This window comes from Monodelphis domestica, chromosome 7, assembly GCF_027887165.1.
Source record: "Monodelphis domestica isolate mMonDom1 chromosome 7, mMonDom1.pri, whole genome shotgun sequence".
Lineage (NCBI taxonomy): Eukaryota > Metazoa > Chordata > Mammalia > Didelphimorphia > Didelphidae > Monodelphis > Monodelphis domestica.
The window spans coordinates 145,909,354-145,936,582 of NC_077233.1; the positions used below are offsets into that span (position 1 = coordinate 145,909,354).

At 39.0% G+C, this 27,229-nt stretch overlaps 1 protein-coding gene across 1 annotated transcript; it reads right to left on the reverse strand.

Moving 5' to 3' along the window:
- Positions 1-381: 381 nt before the first annotated feature.
- Positions 382-27,229, reverse strand: LOC100018866 (eukaryotic translation initiation factor 1-like). Its single transcript, XM_007499305.1, has 4 exons — positions 27,188-27,229; positions 6,563-6,707; positions 943-949; positions 382-673 (listed from the first exon to the last, which is right to left on the reverse strand). The coding sequence occupies exons 1-4, from the start codon at positions 27,227-27,229 to the stop codon at positions 382-384; spliced, it is 486 nt and encodes a 161-aa protein (XP_007499367.1).

Here is a 27,229-nt window from a genome sequence, read left to right on the forward strand (position 1 = left end):
ATTAAAAGTAGCTCAGAGGGTCAGTTTTCTTAAATGGAGAGGGAGCTCTGCAGAGGGAGCACCCAAGAAGCCTCTGGACAGACATGGTCTCAGATGCTACTCGGGTTTTAGATTTGGCTGAAACATCAGATTATTTGGGTTTCAGGCTGAGCATTGACAGGCTAATTGACCTCTTTTTAAATGAGGGACTGCAAGACTAGAGGGCTTGGCTCTTTTCAGTTTATTACAGGAATGATTTACACTAGTCCAAGTTAAACAGTGGACCCCAAATGGTTACATTAGACAAGCTGTGAAGTTTTTAACTTGTGACAAGGGACAGAAGGGAATTTTTCTACTCATTGCAAGGAAATCCTCACTTAAGCTTCAGTGAGCCACCAGCACTTAAAACTCATGAACCTCTAGCTGGCCATCCTTAGCCAGTCTAATCTTGATGAGGAACTGGCATAGGTTCTTGCGCTGGTCACCCTGTAGCTGAATTATGTCTCCAAATTCTGGATGCTCAGTTACAGTACCATTGCAGGCAAATTTCTTCTTTAATGCCATCGCTAGTTTCTTTTTATCATAATCATCTGTGATCCCCTGGACAGTAGTGAGGGTCTTCCTCCCGTTTCTCTGTTGAATTCTTATATGGATATAATCCTCGGTCCCAGCAGGAAGCAGGTCATCATCCTTACTTGTGACATGGGCACTGTACCCCCAGAAACCCAGGCTAACTATTATCAGGGAAACTCCCTTGCTCCCTTGCATCCTTGTGACTCTTAACCTAGAAACACCCAATGACCCCACCCAGGGTCCTGAGATGTTTACCCTCTTTTGTCCTCTGGATTTAAGGTGGACAAAGAGATGAATCTTTATGCCTCCAGGCAGACCCCAGTCAGATGACCACCTCACCCCACCAAGTGCCTGAGGGACTAATACTCTAGGTTATGTCCACACCAGGACATAGCATCTAAAGAGTATAAAAACCCCAGAACTGATGTTGTCTGGGGGACAGCCTTTCCACTCATGCTGTCCCCATAGGGAACAGCCTTTCCTTTCATGCTGTCCTCCCAGGAACTGCTCCCCATCTTGCTGTTCCACCTTGCTATCCTCCTGGCTAGTCTCAACATTACTTCCTAAATTAATAAATTTCTCTTTTTGTTTTTAAGCTAAGTTTTGGAGTCTTGAATTCTTGCAAAAGGTATCCTTCCCACCCATAATATTTTGACACCCAACGTTTTTGGCTCTCCTGAAAGCTACTCCTGTACCCCGGATCATCCATGAGGACACAGCTTCTCAGGTAGGAAGGAGCCTTTTCTTTGACTCCTGAAACCCCCATCTTTGGGTGATGTCTTTGTGGGACCTCTTTCGTGCTCTCTCTCCCATCGGCCCCAGATCAGTCTGGCCACTGGAGTTTGGGGTCTATCTGTTGGCTCCCCCTTATACTGGAAGACGTTCTGGTATGTAGGAAGTCTCGCTCTCCTCAGTGTTGAACTGAGTGCTCTTGGTCGGGCAACCTCTGTGGACGCACAGTTGTTGACCCTCCAGTGTGGAATTATCCATCCTGCATCTAAATGGGACAGAGACAGAGAGAACCCCGAGATTCCCCTTTGGGGTGCATACTTAAAATTGCAAAAAAAAATTGTCACTAAACAGCTTAAAGAAAAAGCAATTGGTTTCTTTTTGTAATGTTGACTGGCCATGATACATCTTTGATAAGCAAGAGGCATGGCCTATCCGTGGCACCCTAAAATTGTAATACCATCATCTACCTACAATTGAAAATTTTTTTTTCAGCCTGAGGTCAAGCCAGATAGGGACTAGCCAACCTAATTAAGACAAAGGGAGAAGCATGCTTGCAGGCCTCTCCTGTTGGGAAGAGATCAAGTGTAAGCAGCCTAAGAGAAAATTCAGTTGGAGATTTTGTTTGTTTTCTCTCATGTTAAATAGTTGAGCAACATCAAGGAAAAAATGATGAGGATATTGGCTTTTTGTTACCCTAAATTCTAACACCAGGTGGCAATTGGACATGTTTTATGGACAAAAACTCCTTACCTTTTAGATTTATTCTCTCACGAGGCTCCCAGTTCTCCAAACTCTATTCTTTATTTGGATTTTAAGGAAAGGGCCCGCCGAGAAACACAGGTGGAGATGGGGAAAAGGAAACCGGGAAGCTTTCATTTCACTGCTCAGATCTGCCTTCCTCTTCTTCTGCAGAGAGGAAGGGGGTTGATTCTGAACAGAGAGACAACTGGTGAGACACCCCTATTTTGGGAATTTTTAAATGTCTTACACTTTTAAAACTAAGGTTTTTTTTCAACTTATAGAACAACCCATTAATTATCTTCTGTTTTGAGGTAAACAGGGAGAGATAAGAAGACCTGATAAATCTCCTTTCCCTGTCTGCTAGCCAAAAGGAAGTAATGCTTAAATCTATTAGAGGTATTTATTGGTATTTTATTTCAAAACTATGATCATGTATTTATGTGGGTTTAGAAAATAACATCCTAATTTTAATTTTGTCAGACAGTGAAATTTCAGTTTGTATAGAAAAGCCACGGATTGGTTTTGTAAAATAGGTTTTAGCAATGTTTAAACTTACCAAAAATGGGTTTTTATTTTAAAATTACCAAATGGTTTTCATCCCAGTGTATTAAAGTTGGACTAACTTTATTATTACATTTAATTTCTTGGTCTTGAAAATAGATGATCAGCCTGCTTGTCAAAAGGCTTGCTTTAAGGTTTACAGTCCTTAAAAGGTTTCAAATCTCTAAATTTAAAATAGGTCCTGTAATACTAAATGTTTTATGAAAAATTTTTAAATGTTATGTGAATTGCTGTTGAAATATATATTTTAACTATTATTTGGATATAAATAAGCTCATTGTAAACCTGACTCTACCATAGATTTTGTTCAATACTCAGTGGTTACCTCAGTTTACCAATTTGTACTATGAACTGAAATTTATAATGGTTGAGCCCTATGCTAAAGATGGTTCAATGATGTAACCTTTAAATCAGAATTCTTTTGGTTACTGATTAGCAGTTGAAGTGATACCAATGGAATGTTTGGTTGACTTATGGTGGTAAAAGCAAGTCAGAGAAGGTAGAGAAGGTATGTTGGGTTTGAATTCATAACAAAGAGGGACTTTGATCTAAAGTCCATAAAGCTTGAGTATGCAGGTTTGTGAAGGAAGAATGGAAGTTGTGTTCTGCTTTTTAAGCAGAGGATTTTGAAGGAAAGAGAGAGAGAGAGATAAAGAGAGAGAAGGTGAAAGAGAACAGATAGATGTTCTGTCCTCATAATTGGATCTGTAACTTAGGGATCATTTCTAGAACTGATGTATGTAGTTTTGGAAAATCACAAATAATTCTGGAATTTCTCTGAAAATTCCTTAGAGAGATTCCTGACTGGTCTTGTTCCTTCAGAAGGCCTAAGGTCAGGATTTGATATCGCCCAGATTTGTATATTACTATAGAGCTAATGAATTCAACATTCCTGTTCAGGTCTTATGACTAAATTGTGATAAATTAATTATTGCCAAAATATGTAAGAATAATTGCTATAATGTAGACTCATAGGCTTTAAGGAATTCTTAGAGAGGGCAAATGGTCAGAAAAGCTTGTTTGAGGGTATGGAAATTTGTTTCTGGACTGTTGATAAGCAGAATTTCTCTGAGCTGAGTAATGGGTGAGACTTGTCCGTTAAGGAAAAAGAAGGCTTCTGGGATCTAATGGTGGCAAAGTACACAAAGGACAGAGAACATCCTGGAATGGTTCTGACCATCTAGGCTGCTAATCCTTTAGTGAAACAATAACGGGAGTGACAGCCTTGCTTTGAACATGAAGCCACTCACAGTGTCCTCTGTGACTTGGAGATATTTTCCCTTTCTGGACCTTCTTCCTTCGTGACACACGAATTCCCATAATCAGCACATAATACAAATTGGAAAATTAAAGTTTCCATTTCCCCAAACAACCTATTAAGTTAATAATTGAACATTCTCAAACTGTTAGGGAACATACTTTGAGAAGCAGGTAAAGTTTATTAATTGATGGCTCATATTTGCAGCCTTAATTGAAGTTTGGATCTGGAGCTTGGAATAGCTCAAAGCTCTCCTGAATTTTCCCCAGAATCTGGGGTAAAGAAATTCATCTGTAATATATTGTTACTCAAGTGTTTATAGATGTTATAGTTAATGTGTACTTTGCAAAAGGATATTCTTTAACAGAAACATCACATACCAACTCTGCAAACAACTCAGGAATCCGATTTCCTAAAGGGATCTATTCCTGTCAGAAGATTTCTGAAGAAGTCTGTTGGCTAAAATACCCAAATGCAAATGTGTAATGCCAATTGCTATTGTACTGTTTTGTATTATTCTCTGTTTCAATCTGGTGTTCTAGTGTTTGCCCCAGTCCTGGTTTCTACACTTCTATCTTAGGGGCTGATTCTCCCCTTATGACCTGTCTGCCCACCAGGGGAAGCAGTCGCTGGACATCCTTCACATCTCCAAGCAGATTCCCAGGTACATAGGACCCAGGCATTCACTGAGGACATGTCCCCAAGACCCTGTGCCCACAGCCTTTCCTTCCCTGTTATCTTCAACCCCTTTTACTTTAGCTCTTAACTACCTGACCATAACTATTTCTTTCCTTAAATTTTGGGTCTTCTATGTTTTAAATCATGCATACCCAGCCAGCTGGACATATAATTCTCTGATTCAGCTTGGGGAAGCAGTAGCCAAAGTGGGTCCCTCTAATTGTTGGATCTGTATGAAGTACCCCCAAAGTGGAGAGAACCCCAGGCCTCTAGCCCGAGATCTCAGTGCCTCTGGGGTATATCCAAGATCTGAGGCTTTAAGGAGATTAGCAACCACTGTAACAATTAAAGTAGTGTATGGCATAAACTGTTATAGATAAAAGAGTGGTTGCCTTAAACTGTGACCGCAAAGATATGTTTTTTTATATTAAAAATAAAGTGGTCTCCAGGGAAAAATTCCCAATTATGAAATATACCCAAATCAGCTGGGTTTTATGGAGATTTTAATTAATATAAATGAAGGAATTAAAGAAAAGGGAGAGAAACAGAGTAAGAGGGAATAGTAGGAAAAGGGCTTGACCAGCTTAGGCCAGCCTTAAGGCTTAAGCCTTAAGAGAGAGAGATCAGTCAGTCTTTTATCAACTCACCACATGATTTGTCCAAGCAAGACTCTAGTGTTCAGAGACCCACCAGTTCAGATTTGGCCAGCTCCATCTCCAGAGAGAGTTCTCTGAGAGAGAATTCCTTGCTCTTAGCTTCTCATCTCCTTTTAAAGAGAATTTTCTCCTATGTCACCTCCCCTAAGTTCTCACATCTACCAATCACAGTAGACGTTTTCCAAAGGACAGACCATTCTTAATTCACACCTAAATAGACTAAACTTTTGAGTAATTCATTCCTGAAAAAACCTCTGAGTAAGTTCTCACCTCTTTGCCACTTGTAAGTTTACAAGTTGCTTGACCTTCATGGGTACTTAGCACCTTCCTAAAAATAGACTTAGCTTAAGGCTTTTGCTTTACTATAAGTATGAGTTAAGTACTTTTTCATTGTTCAGTAAAGAGTTTACAACTTTATCGCCCCTAAAGTATGCTTAAGTATGGGTGGAGTAGAGTTCTCACATTCCTGACTAAGTCCCTTCATTGTTTAAAATGGGGAATAGTCTTACCAAACTTTATGAAGTAGGGTCTGAGAATTTTTAAGATTCACACCACTCCAATTTTGGCTACTCCCCCGTGGGATATGTGGACCTTGTATTTGTAACCTTGTCATCTCTTTAGTTGCTTCTAGGGTAAAAGCACTCATGGGAGTCACCCAGATGCTAGATGCCACCATAACCTCAGCAACCATACTAGCCTGATGCTCTGGACACAGTCCAGCCTAAAGTCAATACCTCTCTCTCCTAATGTTAGGCAGGGACAAATCTACACCCAGTCTCAGCTCTGAAGAAGTTACAAAAGTCTCTGAGACCATCGTCCCTTTTCCCTTACATATTAGGAGAGGGGGAAGATGACATGGGCACTGTACCCCAGAAACCCAGGCAAACTATTACCAGGGAAACTCCCTCCCTCCCTTGCATCCTTGTGACTCTTAACGTAGAAACACCCAATGACCCCCCCCCCCCAGGGTCTTGAGATGACTATCTACCCTTGAACAAAGAGACTTAAGATGGACAAAGAGATGAATCTTTATGCCTCCAGGCAGACCCCAGTCAGATGACCACTTCACCCCACCAAATCCCTGAGGGCTTACCACTCTAAGTCACTTCCCCACCAAGGCATAGGTTCTGTTGTAAAAAGGTATAAAAACCTCAGAACTGATGTCATTCTGGGGGAACAGCCTTTCCTTTCATGCTCTCCTCCCAGGAACTGCTCCCTGTCTTGCTGTTCCACCTTGCTATCCTTCTGGCCATTCTCAGCATTACTTCCTAAATTAATAAATTTCTCTTTTTTCTTAAGCTAAGTTTTGGAGTCTTGCATTCTTGTACAAGGTATCCTTCCCAAACCCCAGGGGTACACATCTGTACCCCCATAACACTTGCACCAGCAAAGGGGTCAAAAGAGTGGAGGTTCTGGAGAGCGGATGTATGATAGGATTCCTTTTCCTGGGTGGGGAACTCAGTGGCAGGAGAAGGGGGGGGAACGACAGAGCATCGGGAAGTGAGGGGGCTCGAGGGGGAGGCTGAGTCCTCGGGGGAGGTTCAGTGACTGGGCGCTAACATTAATTCTAAAAACTTAGCCAAGTATCCTTTTAATGCTTGGGTGACGGGGAAGGGCTGCAGGGAGAGAATATTCTCTGAGCAGTTGGCGGCATAGGGAAGGAGACCTTCACATAGTTTGGTTGTGGGACACAGAATTTAATTGTTTTTAAATAAGGAAATCTACTACAACTTTATATGGAAGTACTTCTTTATATTCAACTTATGTATTTATTGCTGCATTTGTTCCCTCCTCTTTTCTTTTTATAGTAGGAAATAATAACGATAACATTTTGTACCTGTGGAAACTTAATATTAATCTTCAGTCCTTTGTGACATTCCAAAACAACCCTTTAATTTTAAAGTAAAAAAAAAATCTTCCTTCTAAAGCACTGAACTATATCTTTTTAAAAATTATTATTATTTTTTAAACCTTTACCTTCAGTCTTAGAATCAATACTGTGTATTGGTTCCAAGGCAGAAGAGTGGTAAGGGCTAGGCAATGGGGGTCAAGTGACTTGCCCAGGGTCACACAGCTGGGAAGTGTCTGAGGCCAGATTTGAACGCAGGCTCTCAATCCACTGAACCACCCAGCTGCCCCCTGAACTATATCTTTATGAGGCAATGGATGGAATCCTTCCTCCTCTTGTCCACTGTGCTAGGAGATGCAGTGCCAGAGCTGTGCAGCCATTCTAGAGACCATGTGCTGATTCTTGGCATCTGGAAGACCCACCTCTTGCTTGGACTGATATCAGAGTCCTCCAAATAGAGGAGCTTGGGAAAGGGATCTCATGAGGAGCATAAATTAGAGTAGAAGAAGGAAGTAGGGGTTTCTTGCCTTGGAATCATGTGCAGTCTGACTCAGCTATGGTGTACTAGTGGGGGTGAGATAGGGGGAGAAGGCTACTAAGAGAATGGCTGACTACCTATGGCTGGTGCCTTTTCTTTCTCTGACCTGCTTTTTATTATTTAATAAATAATTATAAATTAAAATATGGTCTCCAGAGAATTTTAATTATAACAATGGCAACAAAGAGGCTGAATTTTTAATTCCTCCCCTCCCCCTTTTTTTGGCCTTTTCCTAAGTTTTATTTACTTATTTTTCACCAGGAATGACTTACTTATAGAGTAAAAAACTTTAAACTTCTAGGTTCCTGAGAAGCTTAGACTATCAAGAAGAAACTTTGATTAAGATTAGTGTTCTGGAGGCAGCTGGGTAGCTCAGTGGATTGAGAACCAGACCTAGAGATGGGAGGTCCTAGGTTCAAATCTGGCCTCAGACACTTTCCAGCTGTGTGACCCTGGGCAAGTCACTTGACCCCCATTGCCTAGCCCTTACCACTCTTCTGCCTTGGAGCCAATACACAGTATTGACTCCAAGACGGAAGGTAAGGGTTTAAAAAAAAAAAAAGATTAGTGTTCTGTGATGGGGCAGTTGGGTAGCTCAGTGGATTGAGAGCCAGGCCTGGAGATAGGAGGTCCTAGTTTCAAATCTGGCATCAGACACTTCCTAGCTGTGTGACCCTGAGGAAGACAATTAGCCTCCATTGCCTACCCCTTACTGCTCTTCTGCTTTAGAACCAATACATAGTAAGGGTTTAAAAAAAAGAAAAAAGAAAAATGGAACTCCCAGAGGCAGTAACAAACAGTGATTGAGGTGTCAGGGAAATCTCAAAACATTTCTAAGCTTTTTCCTTACATTATGTCTATGGAACCTCTGTCAGTAGAACACATTCTTCCTAATGCCAGATTCCCCTACAAATTTCTTATGTAAACTCTGGGCCACAATATTTTGCTCTCCAGATGGTTTTTTATCTCTAAAATTGCCTGAGGACTTTCTGTGTATTCCTTCCTTCCTTCCTTCCTTCCTTCCTTCCTTCCTTCCTTCCTTCCTTCCTTCCTTCCTTCCTTCCTTCCTTCCTTCCTTCCTTCCTTCCTTCCTTCCTTCCTTCCTTCCTTCCTTCCTTCCTTCCTTCCTTCCTTCCTTCCTTCCTTCCTTCCTTCCTTCCTTCCCCTTACCTTCCATCTTAGAATCACTACTGTGTATTAGTTCTAAGGCAGAAGAGTAATAAGGACTAGGCAATGGGGGTTAAGTGATTTGCCCAGGGTCACACAGCTAGGAAGTGTCTGAGGCTAGATCTGAACCCAGGACCTCCCATCTCTAGGCCTGGCTCTCACCCAGCTGCCCCCACCAGTCCTTATGTATAGCTGGATGCAGTGTTTGCTGGAGCACTGCCTTGCCTTTGAGCTGTGGTGGCCACAGCTCTCTTAGTAGAGATGACTCTGACCTGGGTTCTCCTTTAATTGTCCTCTGCCCACATTAGGTTGAGGCATTACTACTCCATGTAGGAAGCCCCTGGTAAAGAACTTCCTCTACCTATGTACAGCAACAAATTTTTTGCAATCATAATATTTAATCAATCCATCTTCCCTTTGCCTTATTACTTAATCTTTATTTTTATTGGAACTTCCATTTCCTCCATTCCTCATTTCTATCCCAGGCCATCACCACTCAACTGATTATAGTCTCCTTTCTTCCCTGTCTCTAATCCTTAATGAACCAACTCAATGTTATCCTTTCTTCCCTTGGATTCCCTTGCCCCATTGTCCTATTCATGATTGTGCCTGGGTCAAACTCCAGCCCTGGATTACTCCCTCTATATGCCTTTTTTATTTCTGTTCAAGTGCTGCTGAATGAAGCTGGAAGAAATCTGGGCCCACTGCAAATTTAGGTTATCTAAATTCTAAATTTAGGTTATCTAAATTCAACTGGGCTCTCACTGCTGCAAGGCACACATTTTATTCCTCCCTAAACAGCTCATTGTCTCACTTTCCTTTGCAGCTATTCCATATCTTTTCTCACATCTTCCATGGCAACCTCTTTCCTCCTCTCTCTCAGTTGAGGATCTTGTCTCACATTTTACTCTCATTCATCCTGCACATCCAATCTACTGTCAAATCATGTAATTTTTACTTTCCAGATATCACTTATATCTATATCTCCTCTTTATTAAGGGCCTGGTTCAGAGCATAATCACCTCTCCCCTAGATTACAATAGTAACCTTCTGGTTGATCTCCTCTCTTCAAGACTTTCTCCATTACAGTTTAATCCTCTAAGAATGAGGTCAAGGTCAAAGAGAATAACCTTTGCATCACAAATGACAGAGCAACAATGGTGAGCAGGAAATTTAAAAAATTTATTATTATCATGCAAAAGCTATACTTCCATATTGGTCATTGCTGTAAGAGCATACTCATACATAATCAAAACCCCAAAAGAAAACCATAAATACATTGATGTGAAAGATTTGTTTTGATCTGCATCCATCTGACTCCAACAATTCTTTCTCTGGAGGTGGATATCACTTCCTGTCATAAGTCTTTCAGGATTGTTCCAAATCATTTTAGTGCTGACAGTAGCCAATTTTTCACAGTTGATCATCATACAATGTGGCTGTTATTGTGTACACTGCTCTTCTGGTTCTGCTTATTTTTTTCTGCATCAGTTCCTGCAGATCTTTCCAGCTTTTTCTGAAATCATCTTACTAACCATTTTCCTATAGCACAATTGAATTCCATCACCAACATGTACCACAATTTGTTCAGTCATTCCTCAATTGATGGACATCCTTTCAATTTCCAATTCTTTGCCACTATAAAAAGAGCCAGCATGTAATTGATTCTAAAGATGGGTAAGGAGATAAGACAATATCTACTTGCCCTTGGTGAATTCAAGGGAATGTTAATTATCTTCAAATATTTGAAAGGCTTCTGTGTGTCAGAGGTCATTAGACTTGTTCTGTTTGACTCCAGAGAGCAGAACCATGAGCAATGAGTAGATGTTGCAGAGGCCAATTTATGATTAAAGAGGAGTGAGGTAAGAGGGAGTAAAAGAGAACAAGTATTTATTAAGAGCTTGTCATTTGCCTGGCACTGTGCTCTGTGTTTTACAAATATTGCCTCATTTAGTTCATTTGATCTTAAGGAAAACTGCCTAATAATTATCAGAGTAGAAGAGCTTGACTCCAGGGGCTTCTCCTTTCTTGTAGGCCTTCAAGAAGAGAATGGTTGAGTACTTGGTCAGTTTAATAGGATCAGTCTTCAACTGACAAAGTTTCTTTCCTCCAACCCACAACACAGGGAGGCTTTTACTTAAAAGACAAAGATGTCCTTGGCACTTGATTGGCCCCAGCTTCCCTGATGCAGCTTCTTGGTCAACTGAGGCAAAAGAAAAGTCACAATTTCTTGAAGTTTGACTTGGTGGGTGTTTAAAACCATTGAAGTCACTGTATTCTAATGACTTTCTGATTAGATATGTTTCTGTACGGAGATAAGGAGGACAAGAGTCCAAGGGAGTTAAATGCCACTGTATATTTGTTGCCTGGCCTTGCTATGTTAGGATAGAGTATTGCAAAACTCATGTTAAATGTTCAATGATTTTGTAGTGCCTCATTTTGTCCTCAAATCAAGCCTGAACCAAGAGGATGCTTGTATTCGAGCCAGGCCTCCAAAATCAGGTCTGTTCAATGGAGATTTTTTTCAGAGAAATACTGTACTAGACGGCCTCAGAGGGCCCTTCCAATACTCAAATTCTGTAGTTCTTCCCTTTGGTCTTTAAGACTGTGTTCTGAAATGATTCTCCCACCTCCCTTTTATCCCTATTTTCCCTTTTCTGTTTTTGATCTCTTGGGACTTTCAGATCACAGCACAGAAAAGGGGCAGGAATAGTCATGTGGGTGGGAATATATGGTGATGAACTTGTCCAGGTGAGCTTGAAGCATCCTTTTCTGGGACTCAACATATCTAAAATGGAACTTATTATCTTTTCCTCCTCTGGGCTTCTCCTCCTCCTAATTTCCCTATTACTATGACATAATATAGAAGTTATCATACCCCACCATTTTGTCTCTTCCTACATCTCCTTTTTCCCATTTTGTCCATTGCCAAATTCTATAGATTCTACTTCTATAGTATGTCTTCTACACCTTTCCTTTTCTTCCCCAACAGTGCCATCATTCTAACGCAGGCCCTCATCACTTCATACCTGGACTATTGTGACAGTTTTCTGAATGGTCTCCCTATATCAACTCTTTCCCTTTCTCGCTCTGCCTCTCCTACTCTTTCTGAGATTCAGTTCTGAGAGACCATGTAACAAATCCCTCTCCTTCATTCAATAAACTCCAGTGGTTCCATATTACCTTTGGAATAAAAAACAAAATCTTCTATTTGGCTTTTAAAGTCCTTTTTAACCTGGTACCTTCTTACCTTTCTGGTCTTCTTATATCTTATTCCCCCCAGCCCACATAATCTTTAGGGGCGCGGCATTCTTTGTTTATTTAAAGATATTTTATTTTCTCAATTACATGTAATAACATTTCCAACATGTTTCCCAAAATTATAAGATCCAAACTGTCTCCTTCTTTCCCTTCCCTTCCCCTCTCAGAGATGGTAAGTAATTTGATCTGGATTATACATGTATTATCATATAAAATATACTTTTATATTGATCATTGTTGTAAAAGGATATTCATATAAAACCTAAACCCCAAAATAAAACCATAAATAAACTAACATGAAAGATATTGTACTTTGATTCTGTATCTGACTCCAATAGTTCTTTCTCTGGGGGTATAAAACATTCTTTGTCCTGAGTCCTTCAGAATTGTTCCAGATCATTGGATTGCTGAGAGTAGCTGTCTTTTACCGTTGATTATCTTACAATATTGCTGTTACTGTGTACATTTTTCTTCTGGTTCTGCTTATTTCATTTTGCATCAATTCCTGGAGATCTTTCCAGCTTTTTCTGAAATCATCTTACTTACCATTTCCTATAGCACAATAGAATTCCATCACCAACATATACCACAATTTGTTCAGCCATTCTCCAATGGATAGACATCCCCTTAATGTCCAATTCTTTGCCACCGTAAAAAGAGCTGCTATGAATATTTTTGTACAAGTAGGTCCTTTCCTCTTTTTTATGATCTCTTTGGTATATAGACCCAGTAGTGGTGTTATTGGATCAAAGGGTATCTATCCACTGTGCTACTTAGCTACCCACATCTTACTAAATATCCATTTCTAAGGGCTAGCTATTTGGATGCCAATGCCAAAATTTGTTTTCCTTGACAATGTATATTTATCATGTGATTTGTCTTTTTCTTTTTCAATAGGATGGAAATTGGATTTTTTGTTAATTTACAAAGAATAAAAACTTTTAAAATTGTCTGACTAACTGATATCAGTTGATGATCATGGCAGGAAGCACAACATTATAAAAAACTTCTCCACTATGCTCTGAATCACTCCTTGAACCTGGAAGGAGAGATATAATAGTTGTTCTCTGGGGATTGAGTCTTCTTCTGGGGACTGGGGTTTCAGAAAATAGATTGAGAATGGATATTTTTTACCTTGTGGGTAACCCTGAGTTGAAGAGTTCTTGTTGTTCAAGAGGGGCAGCTGTGGCTCAGTGGTTAAGAGCATTGGGCCTGGAGTCAGGAAGACCTGAATTCAAATCCAGTCTCAGATATGGTCTTGCTGTGTGACTCCAGGTAAGTCATATAACCTTGTAAGAACACAGAACAATAAGAAACAATCTGCCTCAGTTTCCTCGACTATAACATGGGGATAATAATACCTCTCAGGGTTGTTGTGAGTATGAAATGAGGTATTTGTAAAACATTTAGCATAGTGCCTGGCATATAGCTGGTTCCCTTCCCTTATCTTGTTGTTTGTCACTCTCTCTCTAGGCTTCATTGTTTTGACTTCCTCTGCAATGTCTGATGCCCAAGTATCTCAGCCCAGGCTTCTCAGTTGTCTGCATACCTTTGGGACTTGTGCCAAACACTATCAATTCAGAACTTCTCAATCTCCCAGTCCTGAGAGTTTTCTTCACCTTCCCCTTACAATCATAAAATCTTGACCTCCAAGAAAGCTTGAGCCAGAAGGAACCTTATAACATAAGACATAGAATTGATGGATCTGATAGGTGACAGAGAAATCATTAACTAAAGCTCATTTTTTAAAAAGAAAGATGAAATGAATTACTTGAGACTGTACTGCACCTAAAGGTAGAGTTCTATGCCCCACACTACTTTCCTTATTTAGAGAAAAACAAAATCTAATTTGAAGATGTTTATCTGAGCCTACAAGTATTTCTGACAGTTAAGCACTAATCAAAGGCAGAATCTCAGTAAACAGTATTTTGAAAGTGCAAATTGTGAAAAGCTCTGCTCTGCAGATTTCTAATCTGCCTGAATTAACGGAGGGTGGGGGGTGGGAGGGTTGTATCTGTTGGCATAATTCAGGGCTTCACCCCACCGGCCAGTGGACTCCAAGAAAGCAAAATCCATCAAATGGCCAAGAACTTTATTTTCCCCCATAACAGGTACTTCAACATTGATGCTCCCCTTTTCCTAAGAGCCAAGGCAAGATATAAAGTTGGCAACATTTGGCTTCAGTGTCTCTTTCCTCCTTTCCTCTGCTAGTGCCTCTCACCATTCCTATCTTCTTCCTTTGCCTTTTCTCTGCCTTTCTCCTTTCTTTTCCCTTTTTTTATTTCTTATTTCCTTCCTCTATTTGCTTATACACTTTTTTGCCCATTTCCTTATAGATGTGTCTCCTCCTCTCTCCCTCTAAAATTCCCCCCCTTTCTTTTGGGTGTATCCCCCTCTCCTTACACTTTTCTTCTCTGTTTTCACTGGTTCTCTTCCTCTCCTTTCCTTTCCTCTGTCTCTCTCTTCTCATTTGCTCCTTTCCTTACTCTTTCTTTTTTATCCATCCCTACCTTCACTGCCTCTTTCTATCCCTGATCTTCTCTTCTCTTTCTTTTTACTTCCTCTTCTTTTCTCCTCTACCTTTGCTCCTTACTTCTCTCCCATTCTTACTCATCCCTTTTTTATCCTCTTTTTGTCTTGTTTCCTCCCCACCCCAACCCATTCTCATGGTTTCCCTTAACTACTCAGGGACTCCAGCAATGGTTGTCCTTCGGTTTTCCCATGCTTGGAAATACCCTGTAATAAATATTTTCCTCCCACCTGCCATTCTCCTCAAAACTTATGATCCTTCTATTTCATGGTGCAATGGAAAGAACCTTAGAGTCAGAGGATCTGAGTTCAAATACTATTTTTGAGGCTTATTACTTGTGTGACCTTGGGGAACTCACTCAACTTTTTCTGGACTTACGGAGGAGGCTGGATTGAAGACCTCTGAGGGTTTTTTTTTTAGCTCTACGTTGTGGCAAAAACCACATCTTGCAATTTTTAGAAAGATCATTAGAGGTTTTATTTAGACCCCAGTCAAGTTGTGAAGTTGGCAACATTTGTCAGGAAATTCTGTCAACATGCATAGCTATGTCTTTTTAGAAAGTGGCCATACCCCTTGTAGAAATGGAAGGAAACTTTTGTACCCTAAGGTGGTAACTGGTTTCCATTTGCAGTTATTAACCTTGTAGGTAGACTTACCTTGGATTTTAACCTCATTGTAGAATTTTAATTGTTTGCCCTAAAAAAAAGGATCAAATGTTTTAGCTACCTAGTAGCAAGGACAAAGGTGAGAAGGATTTTTAAGAACAGACACAGAGGAAAACATGACTTCTCGTTTTGGATGGACTAGAGTCTTGTCAAAAGAAGGAAGATATTGGGCCCCTCTCTCTTTGCTGCCACACTCCCTACTTTGAAAATCCTTTTCTCAGTTATCTTAAATAGCACTTCAAATACAGTCAGTACCTGAGTTTCTTTGATCAGGAGGCAGGGGAAGGATCTAGATAATATCACTAACCTTGTGTCACAAAGGGAAAAACCCAAGTAACTCTTGCCTGAAGTTGGGGATCTAAGGTAAGATTCCAAAGTGAGAGAATGTGGGGAAGGCATTGAAGCTCATATCTTCAGTTTCCAGGTTAGTATAGGATTAGAAGGTCCCAGATAAGGTGGAAGCAGTTATATATATTCCTGACTTCTTTTCCCTTATTCTAGATGAGGTATAGGTAGGTAGGAAAAGAGGCAGAGGTGTCTAGTTCTAAGGGTGGGTGGGTTCCTTTGCAATGTGATATGTGGTTCATGACTGATGGCTCTGGCAAGGTTGATGGTTAGCCATACCTACTGTCAGAAGCAAATTTCTCTCTCCATTATGTTGCCTTTTTTTAACATCATCTCTCAGTGACCTAGAGGTCAAAGACCAATGAGTAAATTCAGGTATAGATAAGCCCTCAGAGAAAGGAAGTTAAAGAACCAAGGAACCAATGAGACAAGAAATCTAATCTAGAGGTACTGCCCCCCCTGGCTGGCACAGGCAAATTAAGAAACTATGGTTGGTTCCTGAGATATGACATGTGAGAGTTAGTGGGTGGAGAAAAGAGCTTATAAGTGGAGACCAGGAAGTCTTTGGGATCTTCTGGTTGGGGCATGGAAAGTGGAAGGAACCCTTGTTGGAGTCTAGCTACAGGCTCATCATGGTAGACAATAGATTAGAAAGCTAAGTATCTCTCTACCTCTTTCCTACCTTTCCCTCTCTTTACTACCACTATGACATTGATTTAATAGAGTCATTAAGCTACTATAGGCCTCGTGATTTTAATTATTATACTAGGATGGACTTCTCTAGTTGGGTTCATGGGCATTCTTTCTATTATTGATTCAGTATTTAATTCAGTTAGAGTCTGAGGAAAGGGTATCAGGTGTTTGAGGCACAACTTCTAGTGTTGTTAATGAATAGACAACACTTTCATTTGTGCCTGTCTGCAACCCAGCTGATGGTTGGAGATTCTTTTGATGGTGGAACAATTGGAGGTCTAGAGGGGCATGTATAAGAATAGTAATAAGGTTTCATTTATGTTTTCTATGAATAGTGCTTACTATTTATATGAGGGCAATAGGAAGAGCAACAGGCCATTTAATTCTAGTTTAAGAAAAAAATCTTAGCTCTTTTGTTCTTAAGAATAACATTTCATTTTGTCATTCTACACTCCTGCAGATCCAGAGTAATGTGGGCAGTGAGAATGCTGTCAAATCTACAAAGCCTTGTAAATTTCCTTTATACTGTAATTTGTTCTGTAAAATGGGTTTTATTGTCTCCTAATAAACAGAGGGATACCAAATCTGTTTGAGTAATAGTATCTACTTTCTCATAGGAAAAGCTTCAATTCATCCTCAAGATTAGTAAACAAGTATAAGTACATAACCAAAAGAACACTTTGTACTAGTCTATATGTTTACAAGAGTTCTTCATAGTAGGCATGTTGGGGGGAGTTACTTGTTTCAACTTTATAGACTTTCTAATTTGTCTCATAGGTAGGGCAACTTGAATAATATTGTTGAACTTAGAAATAAAAATGTAAACCAACCAATGCTCTCTCTCTCTCTTTTCCATAATCTCCCCTTTTACTTATGATTGCAGGGATGTCTGAGAGGATGAAGGAGCAAAGGTGTTGTAGAGTCAGCACAGGTTCTTTGAATCAATTTAGGGATCAAAGTTCACTTGCTATCTTCTTTTAGTGAACTCCATACCCCTCATCAACATCCTTTAGTATAGGGGATCAATTAAATCTTGATCCATACAATTCAAGAATAGGACTTTTTTTTTTAAACTCTTACCTTCTGTGATTTGTTTGATAAAAGCCCAAGAAGGCAACAGTCTTGATTGTTGTTATTAGCAAGTAACAAAGAACTTCCTCAGACCCCAGAGCAGGGAATCATCAACTCTCATTCTTCCCTTCTTCCTCTGACCCTTACTCATTGATCTCTCTCACCTGGTTGTTTCTGTAGCACTGCTATAGCATTCTTCTTCGGAACCTTCAGCTTACTTCCTGATGAGAGGCTTAAATTTGTCTTTAAAATTTAATTGTACAACTGCCCTTGTCATTAGCTCTTTAAAATTTTTAAATTAAAATTTTTATTTTTTCAGTTACATGGAGACACTTTTTAAAATTTATTTTTTAAAATTTTATTTGGTTAATTTAAAACATTATTCCTTGGTTAAAAAATCATATTCTTTCCCTCCATCCCCTCCCCCTCCCCCTCCCATAGCTTGAGCACAATTCCATTGGGTATTACATGTGTCCTTGATCAGAACCCATTTCCATGTTGTTGTTGTTTGCACTAGGATGTTCATTTAGGGTCTACATCCCCAGCTGTATCCCCTTGACCCATGTAATCAAGCAGTTATTTTAATTCTGTGTTTCTACTCCCACAGTTTTTCCTATGAATGTGGATAGTGTTCCTTCTCATAGATCCGTCTGGGTTGTTCAGGATCATTGCATTGCCACTAATGGAAAACTCCATTACATTCAATTGTGCCACAGTGTATCAGTCTCTGTGTACATTGTTCTCCTGGTTCTGCTCCTTTCACACTGCATCACTTCCTGGAGGTTGTTCCAGTTCCCATGGAATTCCTCCACTTTATTATTCCTTTGAGCACAATAGTGTTCCATCACCATCATATACCACAATTTGTTCAGCCCTTCCCCAATTGAAGGGCATCCCCTCAATTTCCAATTTTTTGCCACCACAAAGAGCGCAGCTATGAATATTCTTGTACAAGCCTTTTTCCTTATTATCTTTTTGGGGTACAAACCTAGCAGTGCTATGGCTGGATCAAAGGGCAGACAGTCTTTTAGTCCCCTTTGGGCATAGTTCCAAATTGCCCTCCAGAATGGTTGGATCAATTCACAACTCCACCAGCAGTGTATTAATGTCCCAACTTTGCCACATCCCCTCCAGCATTCATTACTTTCCTTTGCTGTCATGTTAGCCAATCTGCTAGGTGTGAGGTGATACCTCAGAGTTGTTTTGATTTGCATTTCTCTGATTGTAAGAGATTTAGAACACTCTTTCATGTGCTTATTAGTAGTTTTGATTTCTTTGACTGAAAATTGCCTATTCATGTCCCTTGCCCATTTATCAATTGGAGAATGGCTTGATTTTTTTGTACAATCAATTTAACACTTTGTAAATTTGTGTAATTAGACCTTTGTCAGAGGTTTTTGTTATGAAGATTGTTTCCCAATTTGTTGCTTCCCTTCTAATTTTGGTTACATTGGTTTTGTTTGTACAAAAACTTTAATTTGATGTAGTCAAAATATTTATTTTACATTTTTTGACTTTCTAAGTCTTGCTTGGTTTTAAAATCTTTCCCTTCCCAAAGGTCTGACATGTATACTATTCTGTGTTCACATAATTTGCTTATAGTTTCCTTCATGTTCAAATCATTCACCCATTCTGAGTTTATCTTGGTGTAGGGTGTGAGGCGTTAATCCAAGCCTAATCTCCCCCACACTGTCTTCCAATTTTCCCGACAGTTTTTTTTTATCAAATAAAGGATTTTCCCCCCCAAAGCTGGGATCTTTGGGCTTGTTATAGACTGTCTTACTGAGGTCATTTACCCCAAGTCTATTCTACTGATCCTCCTTTCTGTCTCTTAGCCAGTACCAAATTGTTTTGATGACCACTGCTTTATAGTATAGTTTGAGATGTGGGACTGCTAGGCCACCTTCCATTGCATTTTTTTTCCATTATTTCCCTGGATATCCTTGATCTTTTATTCTTCCAAATGAACTTTGTTATGATTTTTTCTAATTCAGTAAAGAAGTTTTTTGGTAGTTCAATGGGTATGGCACTAAATAAGTAAATAAGTTTGGGTAGGATTGTAATTTTTATTATGTTAGCTTGCCCTACCCATGAGCAGTTAATGTTTTTCTAATTGTTTAGATCTAGTTTTAATTGTGTGGAAAGTGTTTTGTAGTTGTATTTATATAGTTCCTGTGTTTGTCTCAGCAGATAGATTCCTAAGTATTTTTTATTGTCTAGGGTGATTTTAAATGGAATTTCTCTTTCTAATTCTTGTTGCTGAGATGTGTTGGAGATATATAGAAATGCTTATGACTTATGTGGGTTTATTATGTATCTTGCAACTTTGCTAAAGTTGTTGATTATTTCCACTAGCTTTTTAGTTGATTCTCTAAGATTCTTTAAGTAGACCATCATATCATCCGCAAAGAGTGATAACTTGGTCTCTTCCTTGCCAATTTTAATACCTTCAATTTCTTTTTCTTCTCTAATTGCTACTGCTAGTGTTTTTAGTACCATGTTAAATAATAGGAGTGATAACGGGCATTCTTGTTTCACTCCTGATCTTATTGGGAATGCATCTAATTTATCCCCATTGCAGATAGAAATACTTTTTTTTTTAAAACCCTTACCTTCTGTCTTGGAAACAATACTGTGTATTGTTTCCAAGACAGAAGAGTGGTAAGGGCTAGGCAATGGGGCAAGTGACTTGCCCAGGGTCACAGAGCTGGGAAGTGTCTGAGGCCAGATTTGAACCCATCTCTAGGCCTAGCTCTCAATCCACTGAGGCATCTAGCTGCCCCCAAGAATGAGACTTTTAAAAGAAAGTTATTCTACCTCTATATTTTTACCACTGCCTGTTTAGGGATGTAGAGAGAAACTGATATTTACCATAAGGCTTTTATGGAAAAGAGGGGAAGTTGGACATAGTTTTAGCAATATTAAACTTTTCCATGAGGTCTGGGGGTCTAAATGGTATGGCTACTGTGACAAGGAAATCACTTTAAAAGACTGATATATATTAATTTAAGGTCGACAAGGAATTCAGCTATGTAATTCCTTAATGAAACTTCAAGTCAGCAGTCAACCTTTTATGGAGTTTAATTACAAATAGGAGGAAGAAAGGTATTAGAGAGAGAGAGAGAGAGAGAGAGAGAGAGAGAGAGAGAGAGAGAGAGAGAGAGAGAGAGAGAAAGGGGAGAGAAGGGAATAGGGCTTAAATACCCCCTCTGTTTAGGCTGGGCCAAAAGGCCCAAGCCCTTAGATAGCTGAGGCAACGAAAAGAGATCAGTCCCTATCACTCACATGACCAAAATGGAGAAACAGTCTCAGCGGCCTCCACCTCCAGCTTCCTTCTGAGCAAGCTTCTCAGAGCACAACCTCTCCAACCAACCCCTCTAGTCCTCAGACCCCTCTATCTTTAAGGAAACCATCCAAGTTCCCTCCCCTCAGTTCTCACATCTACCAATCACTGGCCATGTCTTCCCTGTGCCAATGGTGGCTCTAGCTTAACCCAGGACCACCCAGAGGTCTGTGGCTTTGCACATGTCTGTTGAAGGTCATATTCTCAAATAATTAAATTTTGATCTATGCTGCAGCCCTTCCTAAATCCTGTTACCCTGAGTAGGGTGGAGATTGGAATAATTAAATTTTGATCTATGCTGCAGCCCTTCCTAAATCCTGTTATCCTGAGTAGGGTGGAGATTGGAATAATTAAATTTTGATCTATGCTGCAGCCCTTTCCATTGTTCAGCAAAAGGTTTCTGTCCTAAAGTAATCTTAAGAAGGGAGGAGGAGGAATCTCCCTTGCCAATGGGGTTCACATTCCAATGGTGAAATTTCCAACATTCACAAGTCTAAGAAATATTAAGGTTTACACTTCCTTTCAGAAGGCATGTTGAAATAAAACCTTCTCAATTGTGTTTGGTTCTAAGTTGAGAAAATCTTTTTTTTTTTGTGAAACAAATTTATACATCATAACTTTACATTATTCAAGGGGTATAATAGCCAGGCCCATTATCTACTGGTCTGGAGGATCTCCTGACTTTTAAATAAGCAAAATAATGGGGAAATGGTTGGGCAAATTTGATACTTTCTTCAGAGGACCTTTCCAAATCTTCGCAATAATCTACCATCGTCTAAAACTGATTTGATACTTAGTGATGCTAGATAGAAGACACTGGAGGAACTGTCTATGAATTGTCAAAGTGTCAGCATTGACACTGTATTTGGTGGCACAGTGAATTGAATGCTGGGCCTGATATCAGGAAAATTCATCCTTGTTAGTTCAAATCTGGCCTTAAACATATATTAGCTGTGTGACTCTGGGCAAGTCACTTAACCCTATTTGACTCAGGTCCTCATCTGTAAAATTAGCTAGAGAAGGAAATGGCAAACCACTCCAGTTTCTTAGCCAATAAAACTTTAAATAGAGTCATAAAGAGTTGGACACAGCTAAACAACAGTCATTTTTTTTTATATCAGGATCAAAGTGAGAATTTAGATCAATGATGGTGAACCTTTTAGAGACAGTGCTGGGCCCCACCCCGACCCCACTTCCCAGACTGAGTGCCCCCTCCAGAGACATCATACCATGACCCTCTCCTCCCCTTATCTCACATATGGGAGGAAGAAGTGATCCCACTGGGCTGATGGGAAGAAGGGTGGGTGAAGTGAGGAAAAGTAAAGAATGTCCTCAGCAAATGTAGAGAGGGGGAGGGGAGTGGTCTGAGCACTCTGCTCCCCTCCAGCTCTGCCATCTGTGGGCCACTGACCTAACCCCCTGTGTGCTCCCATTGGGCTGCTGGGCTGAGGGGTAGGGGGTGTGAAAAAAATGACCTCAGGTATGGTGGAGAGGGGGAGAAGAGCAGCTCCTCCAAGTCCCTTTGCTTTTCTAGTAATGAACACTGGAAGTGGGGGGGAGGGAGGAAGGGTGACCAAGTGCCCATAGAGAGTGCTCTGTGTGCTATCTTTGGCACCTGTGCCATAGGTTTGCTATCCCTGGTTTAGATTATAAGCCAAATGTGTAGTCCCAAGAGATTTTGCTTCACTGTCAAATCCCCTGCTTGCTTAACAATTTAGAACAAAGTACAGAGTAGTTGTTACAGTGTTAATAATGATGATGCAAGGCGTGGGAAATGTTTTACATTTGTAACACAGTACATAATAATATGACATTGAAAACATCTTTTGTATCCATTGAACCCAGGGAAGGATTTTAAAATGCTTTTAATCCTTTTGTTTCATATAAATTTCACCTAGTATACATATACAACATTAATACTGTTCTCTGCATGGTTGGAACAAGCCTGCAACAAAAATAGTATTATCAATGAATTATTTTTCTAAATTTAAGAATTGTTCTACTTGAGAAAGAAATGTCTAAATTGATAGAATCCTTTCATGCTGTTGAACATATCTTTTACAAGGTATTTGGAAGTAACATTTATAGGAATCTTGAACAAGGAAAAATTCATAATATGATAAATCATAGTTGTACAATTCAGGGTAAAGTAAAATCTGACATTTAACTTCATCAAGCTAGAACATTAGTTATTTAATCTTGAAGAATAATTTTCCTAAAAACAATCTCTCTATTACCACTCCTCTCAAGGGCTCCTCCAACTTCTTCCTTCTTTCATTATCCCAGCAACTTCAGGGAACTAGAAAGGTACCCTTACTTCAGGTGGATCAGTCAAGAATCCCTTGGCTCAAGTGCATGATCTGGACATGGTCCTAATCACTTAATGGGAGGAGACCTTTATGGACTAATTTGAGGCGGGGGGGGGGGTGAAATTATTTTGGAATTGACAGAGGAAGACTAAAAAGACTAAAGACTACAAAGACTAAGAAGACTAAAAAGAAGTTCTCTTTCAGTTTAGTCCAAAGACTTTAGACTAGGATACTTTATTATTTTTTAAAATTTTTCTTTATTTTATTCCAGTAACAAATTTACACATAAGTTTTCCATGGTTACATGATTCATGTTGTCTCCCTCTCTTCTTTTCTCCCCATTCCCAGGGTTGACAAGCAATTCTACTGGGTTATACATGTATTTTCACTTAAAGCCTATTTCCACATTATTCATTTTTGTAAGAGAGTAATCGTTTAGAACCAAAACCCCAAATCATATACCCAAATAAACAAATGATAAATCATATGTTTTTCTTACACATTTCTTCTCCAACAGTTCTTTCTCTAGAGGCAGATAGCATTCTTTTCATAAGTCCCTCACAATTGTCCTGGATCATGACATAGCATTGCTATTAGTAGCAAAGTCTATCACGTTTGGTCATTCCAAAATATTGCTGTTACTGTGTATAATATTGTCCTAGTTCTTCCTAGTTCACTCTGCATCAGTTCATGGATGTTCTTTCACCAGTTCTTTCTAAAATCATAGGACACTTTAAGAATGCTTTATTAGTATTTCTAAAAGTGGAAAGAGGGGTGGAGAACTTTGCTTCCATACATTTATTACATATTCCAAAGGAAACATCAGTGAAAAAATGATAATCACAAATTTTAAAAAATTATAAGATTTTACACAAAAGTGTTCAGGTGCTTGCTTAAAACCAGAAAGATGACGAAAGTGGTTTAGTGTCTTTAAAGTTTTAGAATCTGTTTTCTTTTTAATCCTATTCTTAGCCAGGGAAGAGTACCAGCACAAAACCCTCTGCCCTAGTGTTTTAACACCAATTAATAGAGCAAAAAGGGTTTTTAAAGTAGGGTCTATGCATTTGAGATGAATGATCCTGACACTTCAGAACAATTCAAGTGATCCTGGGCAAGGTCTTTTCCCATTCAGCTTCTGGGCAGTTATTTTCTTTGATGGCCTAGAATGGTGATTCTACACCTATAATGAAAGGAATGAGGAAAGCTGCCTTCCAAAGGTGACTTAGGGTCCTTTCCCAACCAAAAACTATATGCTCTTGTGGCAAAAAGCACATCTTGAAGTGCTTAAAGCAGGTTAGTTGAAGTGTAATCCAGAAACATAGAAAATACATGCCTGTATGTAATTTTAGGTAGGTGGAGACTTCTTTTACAAAGCAGACCCCCCCTTACAGAGCTTTGAAAGGGCTTTTATATTCCAAGGCAGTGACTAATTTCTGTTTTGGTTAGTGTTATATTTTTTTTTTAGTTTTGATGCAGAACTTTATCATTGCCTGGCCTTCTCTGAGGACTGTCTGTACTATCAGACTAGTAGCAAGGACACTGGTGGGAGAGTAGAGAACAAGGACAAAGAGGAACACATGGTTTCTTATTTATTTTATTTTTTAGTAAAAAAAATTTAAAAACCCTTACCTTCTGTCTTGGAATCAGTATTGATTCCAAGGCAGAAGAGTGAGAAGGGCTAGGCAATGGGGGTTAAGTGACTTGCCCAGGGTCACACAGCTGGGAAGTGTCTGAAGTCACATTTGAACCTAGGACCTCCTGTCTCTTGGCCTGGTTCTCAATCCACTAAGCTCCCCAGCTCCCCCATGGCTTCTCATTTAGAAGGAATAGAGGCCAGTGAATAAAATGTCATAATTAAGACCAAAAGAGAGATTTGCCTTTATATCTAGAGTTACAATTCTTTATCCCATTCTCAGGTGAATGGGAAGGGATGGAAATTAATATGTCAATTCTCTCTATGCTCTCTGCCAATAGTTTATAATATTCTCCTTTGGTGACTCTAGGAGGGGAAAGGAAGATTATTTAGGAAAAATTCTGCTAGCAGACCTGGGCTTGACTTCTAGCCCCATTTCTTTCTTCATCTGGATCTTGAACAACTCCTAGTCCTTTTTGGAACTTCCATTTCCCCATCAATCTAATGGATTGGTACCCTGATGGTTTCACAGGGTTACAATAGGGCTCAAATTAAATAATGGTTAGGAAAACACTTTGTAAACTGTAAAGTATAATACAAATGTAAGGGATTGTTATTACTGAACTCAGAACTACCCCATGGGCATGTAGAGCAAATATTTTTGATAGCTTTTTATATAAATAATTTGATTTAAAAATGTATTACAAAATTCATGGGCCCATGGGACATAATTCTAATTTGTTGATGAACATTTAGAATAATTACCTTACAACATCCACCTTTTCATAAGAAGTCTTGTGAATTCAAATACTGAACCACATAGAGATGAAATGACCGTCTACATTTAGGTTACTATTGGAGTTTACACACTAATTACTCAAGTTGTAATTATGGGCAGTTAAGGAATGAAGAAATCCTCACCTTCCCCCTTAGAATCAATACTATGTATTGGTTCCAAGGCAGAAGGGAGGTAAGGGCTAGGCAATGGGGCTAAAATAATTTGCCCAGGATCACACAGTAGGATGTGTCTGAGGCCACATTTGAACCGAGGTCCTCCCACATCTAGGCCTGGCTCTCTATCTACTGAGCCACCTAATTGCCCCTTGAAATAGATAATTAAAGATAAACTTTGTTTTTATTCTGCAGCTTAAGATGATATTTTAAAATATTAGTTGTTTTGTTGGTAATACGAATAATCTAAATAATGGAATGTTGATACTGTCTTTACATTTCAGGTGCCTTGTTTTTTGAAATTTTAGATAAACTAGCTCTATCTTAAAATGAAAATAATTGTTTTTATATCAAGATCACAATTTAAGAAAGAAAAATTAAATAGACCTTATATTTCAACCATTAATACAATATTTTAATATTAAACAATATAACAATGTTTTCCTACTAAAAATTGAACAACTGCATTTTTCTTGCACTACTGTTCATGATAGCTTAAAAGCACACAAATGTAAAATTTATATTTTTACATTTTATTTTATATATTTTTTTATTTTATATATTTTATTTTATAATAATTCAGAAACTATCCAGCTTTTAATTTAATGCTACCTAACAGAAGATACCATCCTACACAATATTATAGACATGTGGACATGTGCATTTCGATAGCAACCACCAATTTACCCTTTTTTTAGATGGGAGAATTGTTAATTTTAAGTTTATTATAATCACAGTCTTAATGTTAATGATATTATATACCTTAAAAACAAATCTGAAGAAATAATAGCTTATTTTGTGAATTGTTTTTTCCTCAATTACATGAAAAAACTATTTTTAGCCTTCTTTTTTAAAGTTTAAGTCCAAGTTGTTTTTCTTAAATCCTTATCTTCCATCTTAGAATCAATACTGTGTATTAGTTCTAAGGAAGAAGAGTGGTATCAAGTCCTTACCTTCTCTTCTTTCCTCTCCTCTCCCCCACTTCCCTACCTCCCCTGCCCCCTCTCTGAGATGGCAAGCAATCTGATATAGATTTTACATGTGTTATAATGTAAAACATCTTTCTATATTAGTCATCTTGTAAAAGAGAACTTGAACAAACAAAAGAAATGTGAAGAAATAAAGTGAAATACATTATGTCTTGGTCTGCATTCAGAGTCCATCAGTTTTCTGTGGAGGTGGATGGCATTTTTCATAATGAATCTTTGAGAACTGTCTTGTATCACTGAATTGGTAAGTGAAGTAATTCATAAATGTTCACCATATAATAGTGTTATTACTGTGTATAATATTCTCTTTACATTAGTTCATGTAGGTTTTCTCAAATCATTCTTCTCATCATTTCTTATAGCACAATAGTATGCCATTACAATCATATACTACAACTTGTTCAGTCATTCCCCAATTGATGGACATCCCCTCAGTTTCTAATTCTTTGTCACCATAAAAAGGACTACTATAATATATATATATATATATATATATATACATATATATATATATATATATATATATATTTAGTAGTCCTTCGGTGACCGAGAATGACAATTGTCTTTGTGCATTATCATCTACGGTGTACCCTCATGTGGCTTTGGAGTCCAAAGGCTGAGGCGCACAGTTTGTGGCACTTGGGGCCTGGGACGCCAGTTGTTACGGGAAGTGCGGCTGTGGCCTGGTTTCGGCGTTCACAAGACAT

What these genes read in the sequence shown, in the direction of transcription:
- LOC100018866 (XM_007499305.1), bottom strand. Translation starts at nt 27,229, where the DNA reads ATGTCTTGTGAACGCCGAAACCAGGCCACAGCCGCACTTCCC. An exon ending in AGGCCACAGCCGCACTTCCC is followed by an intron (nt 6,708 to 27,187) that starts GTAACAACTGGC and finishes ACCTCCCCCGAG; the next exon opens with GACTCAGCCTCCCCCTCGAG.